Source organism: Pinus tabuliformis, chromosome X (genome assembly GCF_031772625.1).
Source record: "Pinus tabuliformis cultivar Carrire ecotype Pingquan chromosome X, CPIR1, whole genome shotgun sequence".
Classification (NCBI taxonomy): Eukaryota; Viridiplantae; Streptophyta; class Pinopsida; order Pinales; family Pinaceae; genus Pinus; species Pinus tabuliformis.
In genome coordinates, this window is record NC_142308.1 from 1419303505 (window position 1) to 1419320684 (window position 17180).

Consider the following 17180-nt stretch of genomic DNA (forward strand, 5'->3'; position numbering starts at 1 on the left):
GGATTGACCTTACAAAATTATGAAAATTATAATAGTATGAAATGTAAAATTTATTTTTTGGTGGGTTAATTTTGTAAGGTATATAACTACAAAACCCTTTCTCTAATCTAAAGTCTTTATAGAGCTAAATAGATTGACCTTACAAAATTATGAAAATTATAATAGTATGAAATGTAAATTTTATTTTTTGGTGGGTTAATTTTATAAGGTATATAACTACAAAACCCTTTCTCTAATCTAAAGTCTTTATAGAAAAAATGTAATTTTGTTAGATAAGAAAGCTCACTATTTTTTTTGAAAATATAACCATATACTACCTAATGTATTCGTTGTGATCTAGGTAAAGACTAGCATACAAATACAAAATTTTCATTTCTATTTAAAAATAATTTTTATTATAATTTTTTTAAATTATAATATTTTAAAACCCTCCCTCCAGATTCTTCATTTTTGTTTAAAAATAATTTTTTATTATAATTTAAAAAAAAAATATTTTATAATTTTAATATTTTAAACATCTCCCTCCAATAACAGATTAGATTTTTAGCAGAAAAATATGTAAAATAAAAAAGGAATTATCCATTTTTCAAACTTAATTTTAAGTTAAAATGAATTCTACACTTTCCGATAATCATGACATTCATAGAATTACCACAATTGCCACAGCATAGCAGGGCAGTAGGTACTACCAAGCAGAAGAGTATAACAAAATACAAAAAAATGTATGGACTGACCCAGTACTGTCAAGTAATTTTCAATCAAAACAGACCAATCTGATGTTTGTACCGTACCCAATACCTTTTCAGTTTGGGAACTGTGAATCAATAAAATAGTAAAAAGAAAAACCAGCAAGAAGATCAAGCAGACAGCTAAAATTTCAATCTAATTGGTGTTCCCTATGTATAAATTTTTGGAGTATATATTTAAGAATAGAGATTTTTTGTTATTTAAAATTTGTTTTTATTATATATATATATATATATATATATATGAGTTTAGTAATTTATTGAATTCTGAAAATTTCAAAATTCAACTTTATAATTCTAACAAATTTCAAAAAAAATACATAACTTATAATAAAAAGCACTGCAATCTAATATGGCAATTAACATAAATAATATGAAAGTTCTTTGTTGACAAGAAGCATTGCAACAATCACAGCAGAACAGGAACGGAAGAGCATCTTACTGACTCCAAGGAGAAGGAAAGGCCACTATCATAACCACTGCTTTGATACCTGTGCTTTCCAGACCCCCTCCTGCTGTCCTTCCTTGGCTTTACTTTTTCTCCACATATCATATCGTTTATACGAATTTGCAGAGGTCTGAATTTGCAAATTCAAACGGTTTGAATTTGCAGACATTTGAACATTGAATGGTATTGTCACCTCCAGTAGGATTGTTTATTTCTGTAAAGTGCTGGAAATCCAGTATCGTAACAGGGTTTGCGAGAAGATTTTTAAGGAGAATTTGGAATGGCCAGGGAGTGCGTGACTTGCGGGCTATTTCTCAGACGGGTTTCTACTTTGCTTCTTGTTTATATATCTCTTGGCTTGACTGCATCTGCGTCTGCCTCTGCTCTCGTAAGACTCTTTGCAGGTAACCCAAAACTTCACTTTTTGCATTGTATTATTATATCTCAGAATCTTCGCTCAAAACTGTTCGTCATGCAGTGCATAGTCTATTCAGTTCATGGTTATTGTGTAGGAAAGATACATGTTTGTTGGTGGCAGATATTTTTTTTTAGTTTTTTTCTTCCCAATCAAATTGTAAGGCTATTTAGTTTATTATTGGACAGAAAATTTACTTGCCCACAACAAAATGCCATCATCAAAAAATTTCAAAATTCTTAAAAAGATCTCCTTAAACTAAATATTCACTGTAAACTTTATTAAACTCAATATGTTTGAGATTTTACTAGTTAATGGGTGTCCAGTATGTGAAAAATTAACTGGATAAATAAATTATTTTTTAATAATTTAAAATATTTTTTCTTTTATTAAATATATAAATCTATGCTGTAAAGTTGTCGAGTCTAGTTTATAATATCAGAGTAATTCATTACTATATTGATTTTAATTTTTTCCAATTTTTTTTTTCAAAATTATAATAAATTTGTCTATAGGGTTTGGATAAACTGTGATCAAATACGTTCTTAAGACATTCTTAATGAGAAGTCACCGGTTCACATAATGATGATATATTAGATATGATGAAGATGGATGAAGATATAGTCATACCGAAACTCTAAAAAAATAGTTATAATAAATCCATACATATTTATATTGTAGAAGATTTAATTTATTTTAATACAATTTAAATAATTTATTATTTTTCTGATTCATATTAATGAAAAACGGTTATTTAAATATATATTGTGTAAATAAATAATAAAAACTATTATTTAAATATCTATGGCTTAAATATTTATAAACAAAATAATAAATAGTAAATAATAAACATAAAGATAAAATAATATATACTAAAATTAAAAACTCTTCTCTTTTTTTAAGTTAAAATAAATTACAATAGAAGAAACTGTAAGTTTTTAAATAAAATGGAATTACAATAAGAAGAAACTGTAAATTTCTAAATTAAAATAGATTACATTGTAAATTTCTAAATTAAAATAAGTAACAATATTGTAAGTTACAATAATTTATATGAATTTAAAATTTCATTTTCCTTCTCTAAAAAGTAAAATGAATTTAATATATCTTTTAATATAATTATAATTTTTCCCTTGACTCTTATTTATATATATATATATATTATATATATATATATATATATATATATATATATATATATTCTTTATTTTATTAATTTTATATAATAACAGTAATCTATATTTTAGTATTGGTTTTTTTATATAATAATATTTATTTAATTTTATATTTTATTAGATAATTTTTAATTAGAAATTTAATATATTTAACTTCAATAAAGTTAATTCTCAATAATCAAATACTCACATTAATTACAATTATTTAATTTATATTTAAATAAATTTTTATATTAACTATAAATTCAATTAATTCTCCAATTGAATGTCCAAAATCTGTAATGGTAAGATAAAGAAGTTACTTGGGAAATGTGAATTTTTCTAGTTGAATAATAAACAGTCAATTCAATAATTAATTGAATGTTTAAAATTGTAATGGTAAGGTCAATAAGTTACGGGTGAAAGGAGTTATGTTATGGGAATTTTTAGGGTATGAATAATAAACAATTAACTTCAATCTAAGTAAATAATTAATTGAATGTCTAAAATTGTAATGGTAAGGTCAATAAGTTACAGCTGAAAGGAGTTATGGGAATTTTTAGGGTATGAATAATAAACAATCAACTTCAATCTAAGTAAGGAGAAACAATCATTTCTGCTAATTTAAAAAAAAAAAAATGAGTAAAAATAATGTAATTTTTTTTAATAGTAATGAGTATATTTTATTAGGCACAATTTGTAACTTGGTACAAATAGTTGTTACTATTTTATCTGATATAACCAGTATTTCATAAATACCACAAAAACCAACATATATCTAAAAACTCATACTAATTGGAACAGAAATCATAAACAATGCCAATTGAACTAAATTCCTTTGACAAAACTCTTTTTTTTAACCATAACAACAATCCAATATTTTGGTGGTTCCATGCCTGAGAGGTGTTATAGTGTGAGCTGTCTGTGGATAATAAATGGTGAATTAAAAAACAGATAATAAACAGTATGATAGGATAATTTCTGCGAGTTTAATTCTGTAAAACGTCCAGCTTCTTTTGATACAGTTACAACTATTCATCACTTTGCTACTTCTATCATTCTATCCCTCTGCGAGGTGTTATGTGGGTTTCTCTATCCGAATAAACAGTGAATAACCAACATGAACAATAAGATTCAATAATTTCTACTAGTTTAAACTTTAAACTCTGCTCTCCAGTTGAATCTCTGCTGTAAAGCACTTAGTTTATTAAGACACAGGCAGTGCAGTACTACAACACAGCAACTAGATGTGAAGAACTATGTTTTAACGTTATTTTACCAAAGTATTTTAGATACAACATTTCTAGTTCTGTTGTTTGTCAGATTGTTATTGTTGTGGGGGGGCTTCAGCTATATTTTCACCATTTGGAATACTCAACATATCTAATCCATTAGATGTTATTTTTTTGGTTGGTTAATTGTGGGATGCTGCAGGAGCAGAATATAATGTGGGAATTTTGAACATAGATCAGTGGCCTCCAGGTCAGTTAGAGGAAGCTCAACAAAGTCGGTCTTACGATAGCAGCCATGCAACTCTGAGATCAAGTAAGCTGAAATTCTAAGGCCTACGGTTCTTACCAGATAACCTCATAACTTGTATTCATTAATAATGAACCAGTATTCAAGTATTTTTATGTTACATTAATTGCTTCCAAAACTGGGAAATTTTAGGCGTTAAATTTAAAGAATTGGATTTTTTTTTATAGTTAATTGAAAAAATATTTATTTAATTAAAAATTAATTATTTTTATGTATGATGGAACGGTAAATTATATGTTTTTTATTTAATATTAATCCACATTCGATATATATATGATTTTTTAAACCAAAACAATATCTAAAATATTATATATTAACATAAATTCTAAAATAATATAATTATTATGATTGTTGCAGGCAGCCAAGGCATTCAAAATTTACCTGCCCGGAGGATTATGAGTAAGTTGGGGAGGTTTAGATTTTTTTTTCCGCTTACTCAATTTATCTTTCCTTACTCAATTTATCTATTGAAGAAACGTCCTTGGATTTTAATTATCAGGTTTATACAGCCTTTTAGCTAATTCTACCTGCTAAATTAACATATATATACTTTCCCATATATTTTTATGGGCTAGAGGTATTTGAAAAAGAGAGGATGTTCTTATTTCAGATTGTTTTAAATTGAGTTTGAATGACCATTTTAATTTTAAGTTGATGGTAGATTTTTAAATATTCTAAAAATTAAATAGATTAAATCAAATCAATTATTTATATTTGTGAATATTTTAGAATTTTAATAGGTAGGAAAGAAATCAATTAAATATATTTGGGAATATTTTAGAATTTTGATAGGTATGCAAGGAATCAATTATTTTAAAAAATTGATAATTTTATCATGACAATGAACCTTAGTTGAAGGTTCCAAATCTTGATCTAAAACAATCAACATGAATGAGATTAATCTGGAAAATCTATCACAGCAATCTAAAAATCCCAAAAATCTAAAATCTGAAATTAATTGTTAAATTTTACTCATGTCACTTAATATTGCCATAGTTTATCTGCTATATATTTTGGATGATGTTCCTGTTTTTTCAGATTTAATTTGCTTAAAATCTTATAGATATTTGTTGGAACACAAGTTTAAGTTGTTCTTTACAATCTGAGTGTTAAAGTTTTTTATAATGTTGAATTTATATATACAATCAGAAATCTATTTTAAACCAACAACTCTATTAATATTTTCATATTACTTCACTCATTTTCATCAATTTTTTTTTAAATTTCTGAAATCTACTCTTGAAATAGAATAAACAAATAATTTGAAGAAATTAATATGAACGCAAATTTTAACGTACATTCCTATTCATCTAACTTGTTTTACCTTTCAGTTCTTATCTACTTACGTTTTGAAATTTTTTGAAATTTAAAAACGAAAAAAAATATTAACTCATAGATTTTTATAGTGTGATGCCTTGTGATGTCTCCACCCATAGCTGTAGCCAAACAAATCCAATTGGCATGTCAATGCTTCCATGTGATTTGCTTTAGACATTATTCGGTTCGAAAAAGAAATATGGAATTCATGGTATGAAATTCCTTATAACGAAGCAGAGCCTTTAAAGGTGTGCAAGCTCATAAAAACAAAAACGAATATGGTACAAGCATGCGCCCTGTAAAGTAGGCTCTGTGCGCCGCTAGAGAAAGATATAAATCACTGTAGTGCCGCACGAAAGGAGAAACGATGTACTGCAACAAACGAGAAACAATGTACGTTGAAAATGTGATTCAGACACCAGGTTTTTGGGATGGACCATAGGCTGCTACCTAATTGGTTAACTGGTATTTGTTTTTAATATATAAATAGATTTAGTATTGGAAAAACCATATAATACTCCATAGAAATTTAGACATCAAAAAACCATAAAACATTTTAATGAAAATTTATACATTAAAAAATTTTAAAACACTCATGTGAAAGTTTACCTATGAAAAAACAACAAAAGGCACTGGTAAAATTTCATATAGAAAATAACCCTAAAACACTTAAATGAGAGTTTAAGTATTAAAAAAACCAAAAAAAACTTAAAACACTTAAATGAGAGTTTAAGTATAAAAAAATCCAAAAAACTTAAAACACTTAGATGAGAGTTTCCATCTAAGAAAACCCAAAAAACTTAAAGTATTCAAATGGGAGTTTAAATGTGAAAAACCCTAAAGCATTTAGATGAAAGTTTATATATTAAAAACTTATTAAAAAATCTCATTTTAAAAAAAATCCCAAAAACTTTAAAGCATTTAAATGGGAGTTCAAATGTGAAAAAACAAGTTCAAATGTGAAAAAACAAATTCAAATGTGAAAAAACCCTAAAGCACTTAGATGAAAGTTTATATATGAAAAAACCCTAAAGCATTGAGATGGGAATTGACAGATAAAAAAAAATTCATTTAAAAAAAAATTTCAAAACCCTAAAACACTTAGATAAAAGTTTGCATAGAAGAAGAAAAAAAACCTTAAAACATCTCAATAAAAATTTACACATTCATATAATTTATACATTAAACTTGACAATTACACTAATACTCTCACTTGCACCATGATATTGTAAGATTTTACACATTCCTATAATTCATACATCAAATTTGTGATTCCAATTCATTTTATCAAATTAAAAAAAAAAAAAACAAACAAACAAACAAAAACAAAATGGAAACTCCAAAAATTAAACAATTACACTAATACTCTCACTTGCATCATGATATTGTATATTGTTTAGGGTTCCACCACCTCAAAAGTTTTGTGCCGTAGAACCCATTTGAAAGAGTTTTCAGCGGCTTCAAACCTACAACGCAGAAGGGAGTTTTGTTTTATTTTGTTTTATTTATTCAATAGCGTTACTCCCAACAAAACATTGTAGAGTCTATAATTTTCTCGATGTATCCAAAAAATTGTTGATGATGTTCAGAATCCTTATAATTCGATGAGATCACCTGTTGATATTTGCAGGTATGTGTACATACAGAGACATAAGCATTTCCCAGAGCCGAGACATCACCTCCGGGATACCTCAATTCGTGGTCCAAATAGTAATATCATGCATGATACAGCCTGGTTGCAGTCCATCAGAAATTCATGTTTACTGTGGCTCATTCGCTTCTGCTCAAGTGGTCAATCCCAACCTGTTCAAGCGCGTTGCAGACAATGATTGCCTCGTTAATGGTGGCAGGCCAATCCACGCAGGCCAGATAATACGTTTTACTTATCAGAATTCCTACATGTACCCCATCAGATTCAAATCTGCCAAATTCTGTTAGGAGTTGAGGAAAGTTAAAACAAAACGATGTGAATTAAACGCAGTGATGATTTCTTCTCTTTTGTGGAATGTTGTGCAGATGATATAGCCCAGTGTGTATGATCCTGTTTGAACCAGACAGAATTAATTAAATCTTAAATTTAAAGATGTAATAATATTAATAACATTAATGATAATAGTTTCAATGAATAGTTTAGTTTGTTGAATTCTTGTTCTTAAGTATTTTGTCAATTAGATCACATCTATTACATTTATATATTAAATCAAAAACTTTAAATAAATATATAAATCAAAAACTCATTATAATGAATATATAAATCAAAAATACATTAGAACGAATATCATATTTTTTTTATTTTTTTTGAAGTATGAATAGCATAGTTGTTATACCATTTGTTATTTTATTTATATAGATAGACCTGTTATATTGGAATAAATTTTTTATAATTTCAATTTGATTATTGATAATTAATAAGTAAATGGTATAAATTTCACTTTATAAAATATTTAATAATTTTAGTAGTAATAGTTATCAAAATTAAAATTTATTTTAAAGATAGTTATGCTATTTTTGTTTTTCAGCTTAATTATGAAAATTAAATTTAGATTATATATAGATATATATAATTATAATTATAACTATTATTAAATAAGTTTTTTCTCTAGCATATTGTAGTATTAATAAACCATGGTATTGTAAAAAGCTTATTTATAACTTAAAAATGAACCTCCATGATTAAGAATTTTTAAATATGATAATAAAATAATTTAAAATAAAGTTATAATTTAGATATTTTTTATGATTTTTTTAAATCTTGGTAATGTGAAATGCATCATTGAAGTTTATCATACATTGTTGTCTATGGGTCTTTATCAGTCATTTAATTTATATGGCTGCTCTAGTCATAAATAATATAGATCAGGGTTAGTGTTTTAGTTTATGCCATTTACAATTAATCAATCAATCAAATATTATTAATAATTATGTAGATAGGTATGTTTATCTTGCAAAGAAAGTGTCAGATTTTAGAGGTTTTTTAAACTATTATGTAAATAAATTTCATTTTTAATTAAGGGTTATGCTTAAATTTGTTAAATTGCATTTTGAAAATATAGATTTGTGAATATTTAGCCATGTAGTGAAAAAGTACTCCATCTGTTATTTGTGATCTCAGGCTTGGGCTTGTGAATAAAACCATCAATCCTTGAATGCTTCAAATCACCATCCAAGTCCCCATAATTTTCTATTTTGGGGTAAAAACAATACCAATGACATTGATTTTGGCCAAAGCTTTCATAGATTACAAGCACTTCCAATCCACCATATTGATTAAAAGAAGGCGGCATCCTTGAATGCTTCAAATCACCAACCAAGTCCCCATAATTTTCCATTTTGGGGTAAAAACAACACCAATGACATTGATTTTGGCCAAAGCTTTCATAGATTACAGGCACTTCCAATCCACCATATTGATTAAAGAAGACGGCATAAAAGCGACATTACTCCATGATTAATTTACAAGAATGAAATATTTCCTTACACTCTAGCTGAAGAGAATTAGGTTGCTATTAGGATTGAAGAAGGCATTTTCAGTATTCAAAAAGATGTCATTGTTAGTTCCTTCGCCACAATCCAGTGTCAAAACAAGAGGAATGGAAATGGAAATAGAGGAGTTGGAACTGGAGTAGAGTGACGCTCTTCCAGAGGTGGAAAGAGAGACACTCTTCTAGGAAAAACAATTTAATTGTGTCAGTCATTTTCTCGTTAAGTTTATTTATGTTCTAGTTTTGAACTTCTAGGATCTAAGTTTTGTAAATATGGGAACCATGATAATATAAAAGTCATTTAGAAGAAAAAAAGTTAAGCGAAATGGGTAGGACATCTCACCTATGGTGACTGCAATCACATAAAAAAAATTAGAATATGAGTTATCTTCTAAAGTAGACAATCTTGAATTCACCAACCAATTTCTAAGCCATGCATGTGAAATCTCATGCACACCGTCTGTGATCTCAAGTCACAGACTTGGCTTGCGAATAAAACTATCAATCCTTGAATGCTTCAAATCACTATCCAAGTCCCCATAATTTTCCATTTTGGGGTAAAAGCAACACCAATGGCATTGATTTTGGCCAAAGCTTTGATAGATTAAAGGCACATCCAATCCATTAGATTGATTAAAAGAAGGCAGCACAAAAGTGACATTACTCCATGATTAATCTACAAGAATTAAATATTTCCTTACACTCTAGTTGAAGCTCCATCACATCTTTGTATCATTCTTCACTGTTGCTAAATCTTTTTGTTCCCTCTTTTATAATATCATAGTATAATCATAATAAAAGAATAAAAAATACTTATATATTAATAATATATATTAAAATTTTGTATAATAAATATTAAATTTTTTATTATAAATTAATTTTAAAATATTAAAAAAAAAAATCATTATTCTGATCTTTTTAGAGATTTAGTTTTTAAAACCCAATAAAACTTAATTTTATAATAAATTAACTTAGAAACCAATGAAAAATCAAAATATCTCAAGATTTAGAGATTAGAATCTTTCTTTTTTCATTTAGAATGGGATTTAGAAAACTTTAAACAACACTTAGCTAATTCCATGATGGTTGTAGTGCCACTTGTCAAAAATACTTATATATTAATAATATATATTAAAATTTTGTATAATAAATATTATAGATTTTATTATAAATTGATTTTGAAACATTTAGATATAAAAAATGTAAATTATTATTCTAATATTTTTATAGATTTAGTTTTAAAAATCCAATAAAACTTAATTTTATGATAAATTAATTTAAAAACCAATGAAAAATCAAAATATCTCAAAATTTAGAGATTAGAATCTTTCTTTTTTCATTTAGGATGGGATTTAGAAAACTTTAAAGGGAAACACATTTCCTAGCTAATTCCATGATGGTTGCAGTGTCATGTGTCAATTTTTATTTGGAGGGAGGAGGACGAAAATACAAAGATCTTATTGGTCAAATTTCCCTAACCAAACCCATCATACTTTGGTGTAATTAAAATCTTTATTGTCACTAATATGGTATTATTTTAGCTAGTTGTCTTTAGTGCGACTTTTTGGAAGTTTTTTAGATGGGTTTTTTTGGTCTAATTTCTCTAAAATCCAGCAAGAATTTATTGAAATCACAGGTTTGATGGGTAATCCCTACACAATCAAAGTGCCCTAGGGATTTTTTAGGGTGTTGAATCCATGTATGCAATCAAAAAACCAGTTTAAATAACATAAATCAAGATTTCGCCTCAAATTTTTCCGTCAGATTCCGGCACCAGAAAGTCGAAAAAGTCGCACTAAAGACAACTCCTTATTTTAAGAGTAATTTGATAAATTAATTGTAATACAAATGAATTATCAGCAAGTTTGTTAATTATGTTTATTAAATTATTTAGGAATATGTTGAACCTATAAATTATGCATGTTCATGCTCAATGAATAGGGTGATGGTAAGACATTCCTCTCGTATTTTATCAGAGTGAGGTGAGAGGGTATGAGGCAATTATTGTTTGCATTCATATGGCATGAAAAGTTGTGAAATAGAAATTTGATCATATGGAGGAGTGATTTGATGTTGGGTATACTACTCATGGAGCTACCAGAAAATGCAAGGAATGCTAAAAGCCACCGACCATCCATTAATTCAACAGGGTTGTGCTAGTAATGCCCATAACTCATAGGTCCTCTGAATGGTGGCTTCCCATACAAAGGAGGTTTAAAGTAGGTAGGTGTGTGGCATGTATTTAGAGAGTGCCTGTTCAATTTTCTTTTTTGGTAGCCAGTACATTTTCTTGAGGGAAGAATGTTCCTTCAACAATTCTTAAATTCTAACCCATATTTTCATAGACCATGTTCCCACACCATCTGATCCCAGTTTCAGGTTGAGGAGTGAGAGAGAGACAATGTTGCCTCCCAATTCCAATCCCAATGAAGAAGCAACCAAAGATGGCATAATGAATATGATTCTATCAAGTGTTGATGAGAAACTCACAATATATGTGACAATGATTTTCTCTCGAGCAAACACCATCACATATTTTATGCACATGTTTTAATCACTGCCTACAAGAGAGAGCAACTAGTAAGAAAGTTGTTGAAGGTAATTGAATTATATTTCAAGAGAATTGTTGGATGATTGTTCCTAAAAATTGGAGAAATTAGACAGGGAACATTATGTAAATTAGAAATTTAAGTTGCAGATTTTTAATGAAAGGGTCCAATGTTTGGTTAATTAGATGTGAATATTAAGCTAAGACAAAAATCCACTTAAAATTGAATAATGCACACACAATACATTGATCAAATATATTACATATATACATGAAGTGTTGTCTCAAGATATGGAAACTATATTGAACACACAATTAGTTGGTTGAGAGAATATCTCAACCACACACCAATCTAGGAAACAACTAAATCTAAATAACTCCTAGAGAATAGGAACAAACTCCTTTACATAAAATGGCTCACAACTGAGATAAGTAGGAATTATATTTCCAAGTCACCCCCTTGAGGACTACTTGTCTCGATCTCAATCAGCAAAGATCTACATCTGATTCAATCTAACAATTACACCTTGTACCTTGTTGATGAAAACATCATCAAATTGTCAATGTCCATATAAAGGAATAACCATCTACTGAGATGCATGGGTACCAAACCACTGCAACCGCTAGTCTACTAGGAAGTCCTTCACATACATGGTTCATCCAACCTCTCGATGAACTCCCCCTAAATATAAAATTTCACCTCATGGAGTTTACAACCAATACAGTCCACACCATCATATCCATCCCACATAACACACTCTTCTAAGGTGTTAAAAACTCTCTAGTAGAGAAAACACATAACAAAGGGGTATGCATATCTCTTTAGGTCTTACAGTCGGTACATAAAACATTTCAAGGACTACAACGAAACATTATAAAACAATATATGACATGTAGATTTGCTAATTACAATGTGTGACTCATACTTTATCACGGTCATGAGTATATTCTACAAACTCAAACAAACTTTCACTATGTTTCCCTTTAGATCCTTTGCCACTAAATATGGATACACCACACGATTCATATGCTAGAGCACACCACTCCTTTCTCACTTGAATCTTTCTATCATCATATGCTTTGTACTTTTGGGTCTTTGGCATTTTCATTTTTAACTTTGGCATACTGATTTTGGATCTCCATGCTTTAGCTCTCATAAGTTAGAATCGTGAATTCTAACAAAATGACTACACCTATTGTCTTACCCTAATATCCACATGTTGTCATAGCTCCAATAAGATCCACATGTTGTCATAGCTCCAATAAGATGGTCATATCTATTAAGCTATCTCATCAATATGAACCAAATCACCTTAGCTTCCACCTTTAAATTGCCTTCAAAATGCTTCGCAACAATTAAAAATTTAGCATAGCTCCACGCTAGTTTGTTGCATCGTCCTCCACGTTGATTTGTGCATGGATCCTGGCGAACCTTCAAACAAATCCAGTATAAAATTCTCTAAGTCCTACGGTGAGTATTTAATGTACCTTTCTGCATGCCTCACACCTTCCAAGGGCATCCTAAATCTCCCCAGAAAGATTCAGTATGCTGGAAGCAATTTCTCCTCAACATAGATGCATAGCTCTACACGGAGTTGGGATCTAGAACAAACTAAGCTATCTGATTCCTGTATACCTCTTCAAATATAGCATTGAAGCTATTGAACCTATCTTTGAGAGCCTACTTTGAAACCTTGGAGGAAGAGCTTCCACCAATATAGATCCCTTCATCTCTTAAGCAAGATAAGACCTTTCTCCAAACAGATATTTGATAGTTTGTAGCATATCGACGAACTTGCCCACTGTGCCTTCCAATCCAATCATCACCGAGAAGAGTCCTGAGCTCTGAGCCTTTAACTCTATGAACGATGTAACGAATATTATTCATCATGAAAAGATGAGTCGAAGCAATATCCTTGTACAGTTTGGATTTTCCCTCAAGATTCGACTCGAGTAGTGATTTAATGGATAAAACATGACAAGCCAATGGAGTTGTGTTTGAATGCTCGCCTTGGCGATCTTCATAGGCAAATTCTATGAACCCATCAGAAAGCTACTAGATATTCAACCTCGACACCAGTCTGCAACGCGACCGAAACAAGGAGATTTTGGTGGAGGGCGTTATAAACTTAAATCTCAACACCACACCTGCAATCACAAGTATACAACTCTGCTACTTGCAGCAAATGCTGAAAAGTGTGAGCCACAAAATGCAACTCTGCGAAGAATCACCAGACACCGCCAAAGTGGGCAAGGGCACTCCTCAAGGCATTATCTAATCAGTCGCTGACCACATGGTCGCCACACACAGGGATCAACTCACCGCAACAGTTTTGGGCTGAACCCAAGCAGAGTAGCTGCCTCTTCAAACTTTCTTTAGCTGCCATGCACATGTCTGCAGGAATATATTCCTCTTTACACGGATTCCTTTATGCAGCTCAGATCTCCATGAGGTCGCCACACCACGTTCGACGTTCTAGCGCGATCTCCAGTTCAGCCAACGATCTCCATTCGTACATTCACAGCAACTATTAGATTGACTCTCCACTCATAGCGATCAGTGATCATATCAACGTTCCACACATGATTCAAAACAGCAGTGATAGATCGGCAACGGCTCTCCGGGCAGATCTACAGATCGCCTCTCCTACCATCAGCTTTCACCAAGCTACAGGCCCAAGACTCCACTGCTCGTCCTCACAACTGCCCCAGGCTTGACCTTCAGACTTAATGCGCATGTTCTCTAAGTGGCACGTTCTCCAACAGGGACACGATCTGTAACAGATATCGTCGAGGCTGCAAGCTCCTCCTGCATCCACACTAGATTCAGGATGCAAAACTACTTTTTGTCGCACGACAATTACAATAGGCGCCTTCTTTCAAATGGTAAACAATAATAACACTCCTTAACTCACACAAAACACAGGTTCGCAGGCTTTCAGTAGGACTTAACGCAGAAATAATGCAATGGCTCTCACTCTGACACGGGCTCTCAACTACGATAGGCCTTGCCTCTCCTTCGTTGGAACTCTGCAGGCAACAACTCTCTGCCTCCTCAGCATGCCACTTTATTTGTTCATTCAACACCGCAACATGCAGGCTGCTCATCCGGGAATCCTTGCCTACACACAAGCCGCATATGGTGTGATACAGATCAGTGGAACCCAACAGCGATCTAGAATGTGGCTTCAAAATAGCAATATTCGGGAAGCACACTTCCGAACAACGCTTTCACAACTACACAACAACTATGCCCTTTGCTTTTCGACTCTTCCACCAGTCGACCTCTTCTATCAGAAGACTCGCCCTTCACATACGCTCCAACAGCAAATACCAGTCTATCGGTAGTGGCAACAACGATACCTCACAATGGTCTCAATACAAAAATAACGACGCTCTGATACAAACTTAAAATTTGATAATGAACACACACTACATTGATCAAATAATATTAGATATATATGAAGTGTTGTCTAGATATATATGAAGTGTTGTCTCAAGATATGGATATGGAAATTGTCTGGGACAGACGATCATTTGTTTGAATGAATATCTCAACTACATATTAATCTAGAAAACAACTAGATCTAAACAACTCTTACATATAAGTAGGAATTATATTTCCAAATAATCTCATATTTCTAAATAATCTCACAGTCTGAATTCAATAATAAATAAAAAAAGAGAAAACAAGTCAAAAATTATCTTAAAAATGTATGTAAAAGATAACATTATTCCCCATATAAGAAAATGCAAAAAGGCCCAAGAAACATCGGAGCTACTTAAAAGATTGAATGTATGAGATGGAAAATGAAAATTGGATATTGTTTTTAAAAAGCAACCTTATCTAAATAGAAATGGAAGAAAATGAAATTACTAATAATTTTTTTCTAGAATTAAAGAATTGAAGGAATGCCAAGGTGACATTGGTGAGAAGATAGCATGCATTGATTTGGTTATTGTCACGTTAAACGGTATGTTAGATGAATAATTGTTATTTATCACCAATATTTACTAAGAGTTAGAGCACTTGAATGTATAATGATTTGATAGTAATTCTATTGCAAGAAGAGGAAGGAAGAATCTTAACATTAAGTTTTAAAATTTAGAAAAAGATATATAGAGGAAAGCCATGCGAATGGGATGTTGGAAGCAAGTGTAATGTAAATTTGCATCAACGTGAGGTATGACCAAGGATAAATACAAGTGTGAAGAAGAATGACTTCTTTTAATATTGTGGTAAGTTTCGACACTATGTTAAGGATTCTAGAAAAAACAAGATTGATGTGTCTAAATATAAAAGACATGCTAGTAATTTTGTTAATAGAGAAGCAATAAATGGAAATATCAAAACTCCCAAGTTGTTTATTTTATATGAAACTCTATTAGTAAATAGATTATTGTAATGGATGGTTTATAGATTAAGATGTTTCTAATTATATGATATTTTATAGAGATTGGTTTGAGACTTATGAGAAAATTAATGGTGCTAAAATATGGGTGCTGCATATGTCATGAAATAAAAGGTTATGGTGATGTATGTGACTTTTCCAAGTGGTCATGTAAAACAAATCAAGAACATAATGTTTGTGTTAGGGATTAAGACAAATTCGATCTTATTTTTTGTTGGGTGTGTGTTATATTCTTTCCACGACTATCCCCATGCGTGAGTGGTAGATCGCCCTGTCGGGGGGTAGCCCCCTTACACAAGTTCAAAGCAGTGCCATGGGAAAAAAAAATTATGCGGACCCAATAATAGTTGGGTAGACCCAAAGATGGGGGTCAAACTCAAAGATGGTGAGCATGCCTACCCATGGTTTTGTGCATGGGTTTTGAACATGGTTTTTGGCATGATGGTTTTATGACCATGGTATTTTGTAGATCCAGTTAAGGGAACTACGATTATGTATTAATCCATGGTTAATGGATTGGGGTTTATGAATGCTTCGACATGTATATATATGTATTGTAACATTAAAAGGAAAATAATGAAAAATCAATCTGGTAGTCCTAGTTTTGGGATCCAGGGAAAATTTCTATGTATATTTGTTTTTTGTTCTTGCCATTATCTATGTTTTCTTGTTTGAAGAATTTTTTTGCAGGTAATTTCTATACAGGGTTAAAACCTACATTTGGCATCAAAGTTGTTTTGGCTTCGAGGTGACACCTTTGTTGTTGAGGGGTTTTGCTTGAACCTGTGCTAGACCATGTTTAGTGGGAGATATTTGGGATCGATTCCTGCAATAAAAGAAGATGGTGAACAGTGGAAAGATATAGATTAAGAAATTTAATGGTTAAAGTTTTAAGTTGTGGAAGCTCAAGATGGAGCATCTATTGGTGGATAAAGATCCAAGGATCATGATAGATTTGAGGTAAAACCAACGACAATGTCAGCAGAAGACTAGGCGAAGTTAGATCGGAAGGAAAAGAGCACAATACGGTTGTGTATCCTAGATTCGGTATTGTTGAATGTATCTAGGGAAGCTACTGCAAAGGATTTATGGGGCAAGTTAGGGACTTTGTACTAATCT

General features: G+C 30.7%; 1 protein-coding gene across 1 annotated transcript; it reads left to right on the forward strand.

Moving 5' to 3' along the window:
* Positions 1–1283: 1283 nt before the first annotated feature.
* Positions 1284–7732, forward strand: LOC149145358 (uncharacterized). The gene is made up of 4 exons (XM_089450179.1): positions 1284–1598; positions 4198–4308; positions 4660–4701; positions 7250–7732. The coding sequence occupies exons 1-4, from the start codon at positions 1475–1477 to the stop codon at positions 7555–7557; spliced, it is 585 nt and encodes a 194-aa protein (XP_089306305.1). The 5' UTR covers positions 1284–1474; the 3' UTR covers positions 7558–7732.
* Positions 7733–17180: the final 9448 nt, after the last annotated feature.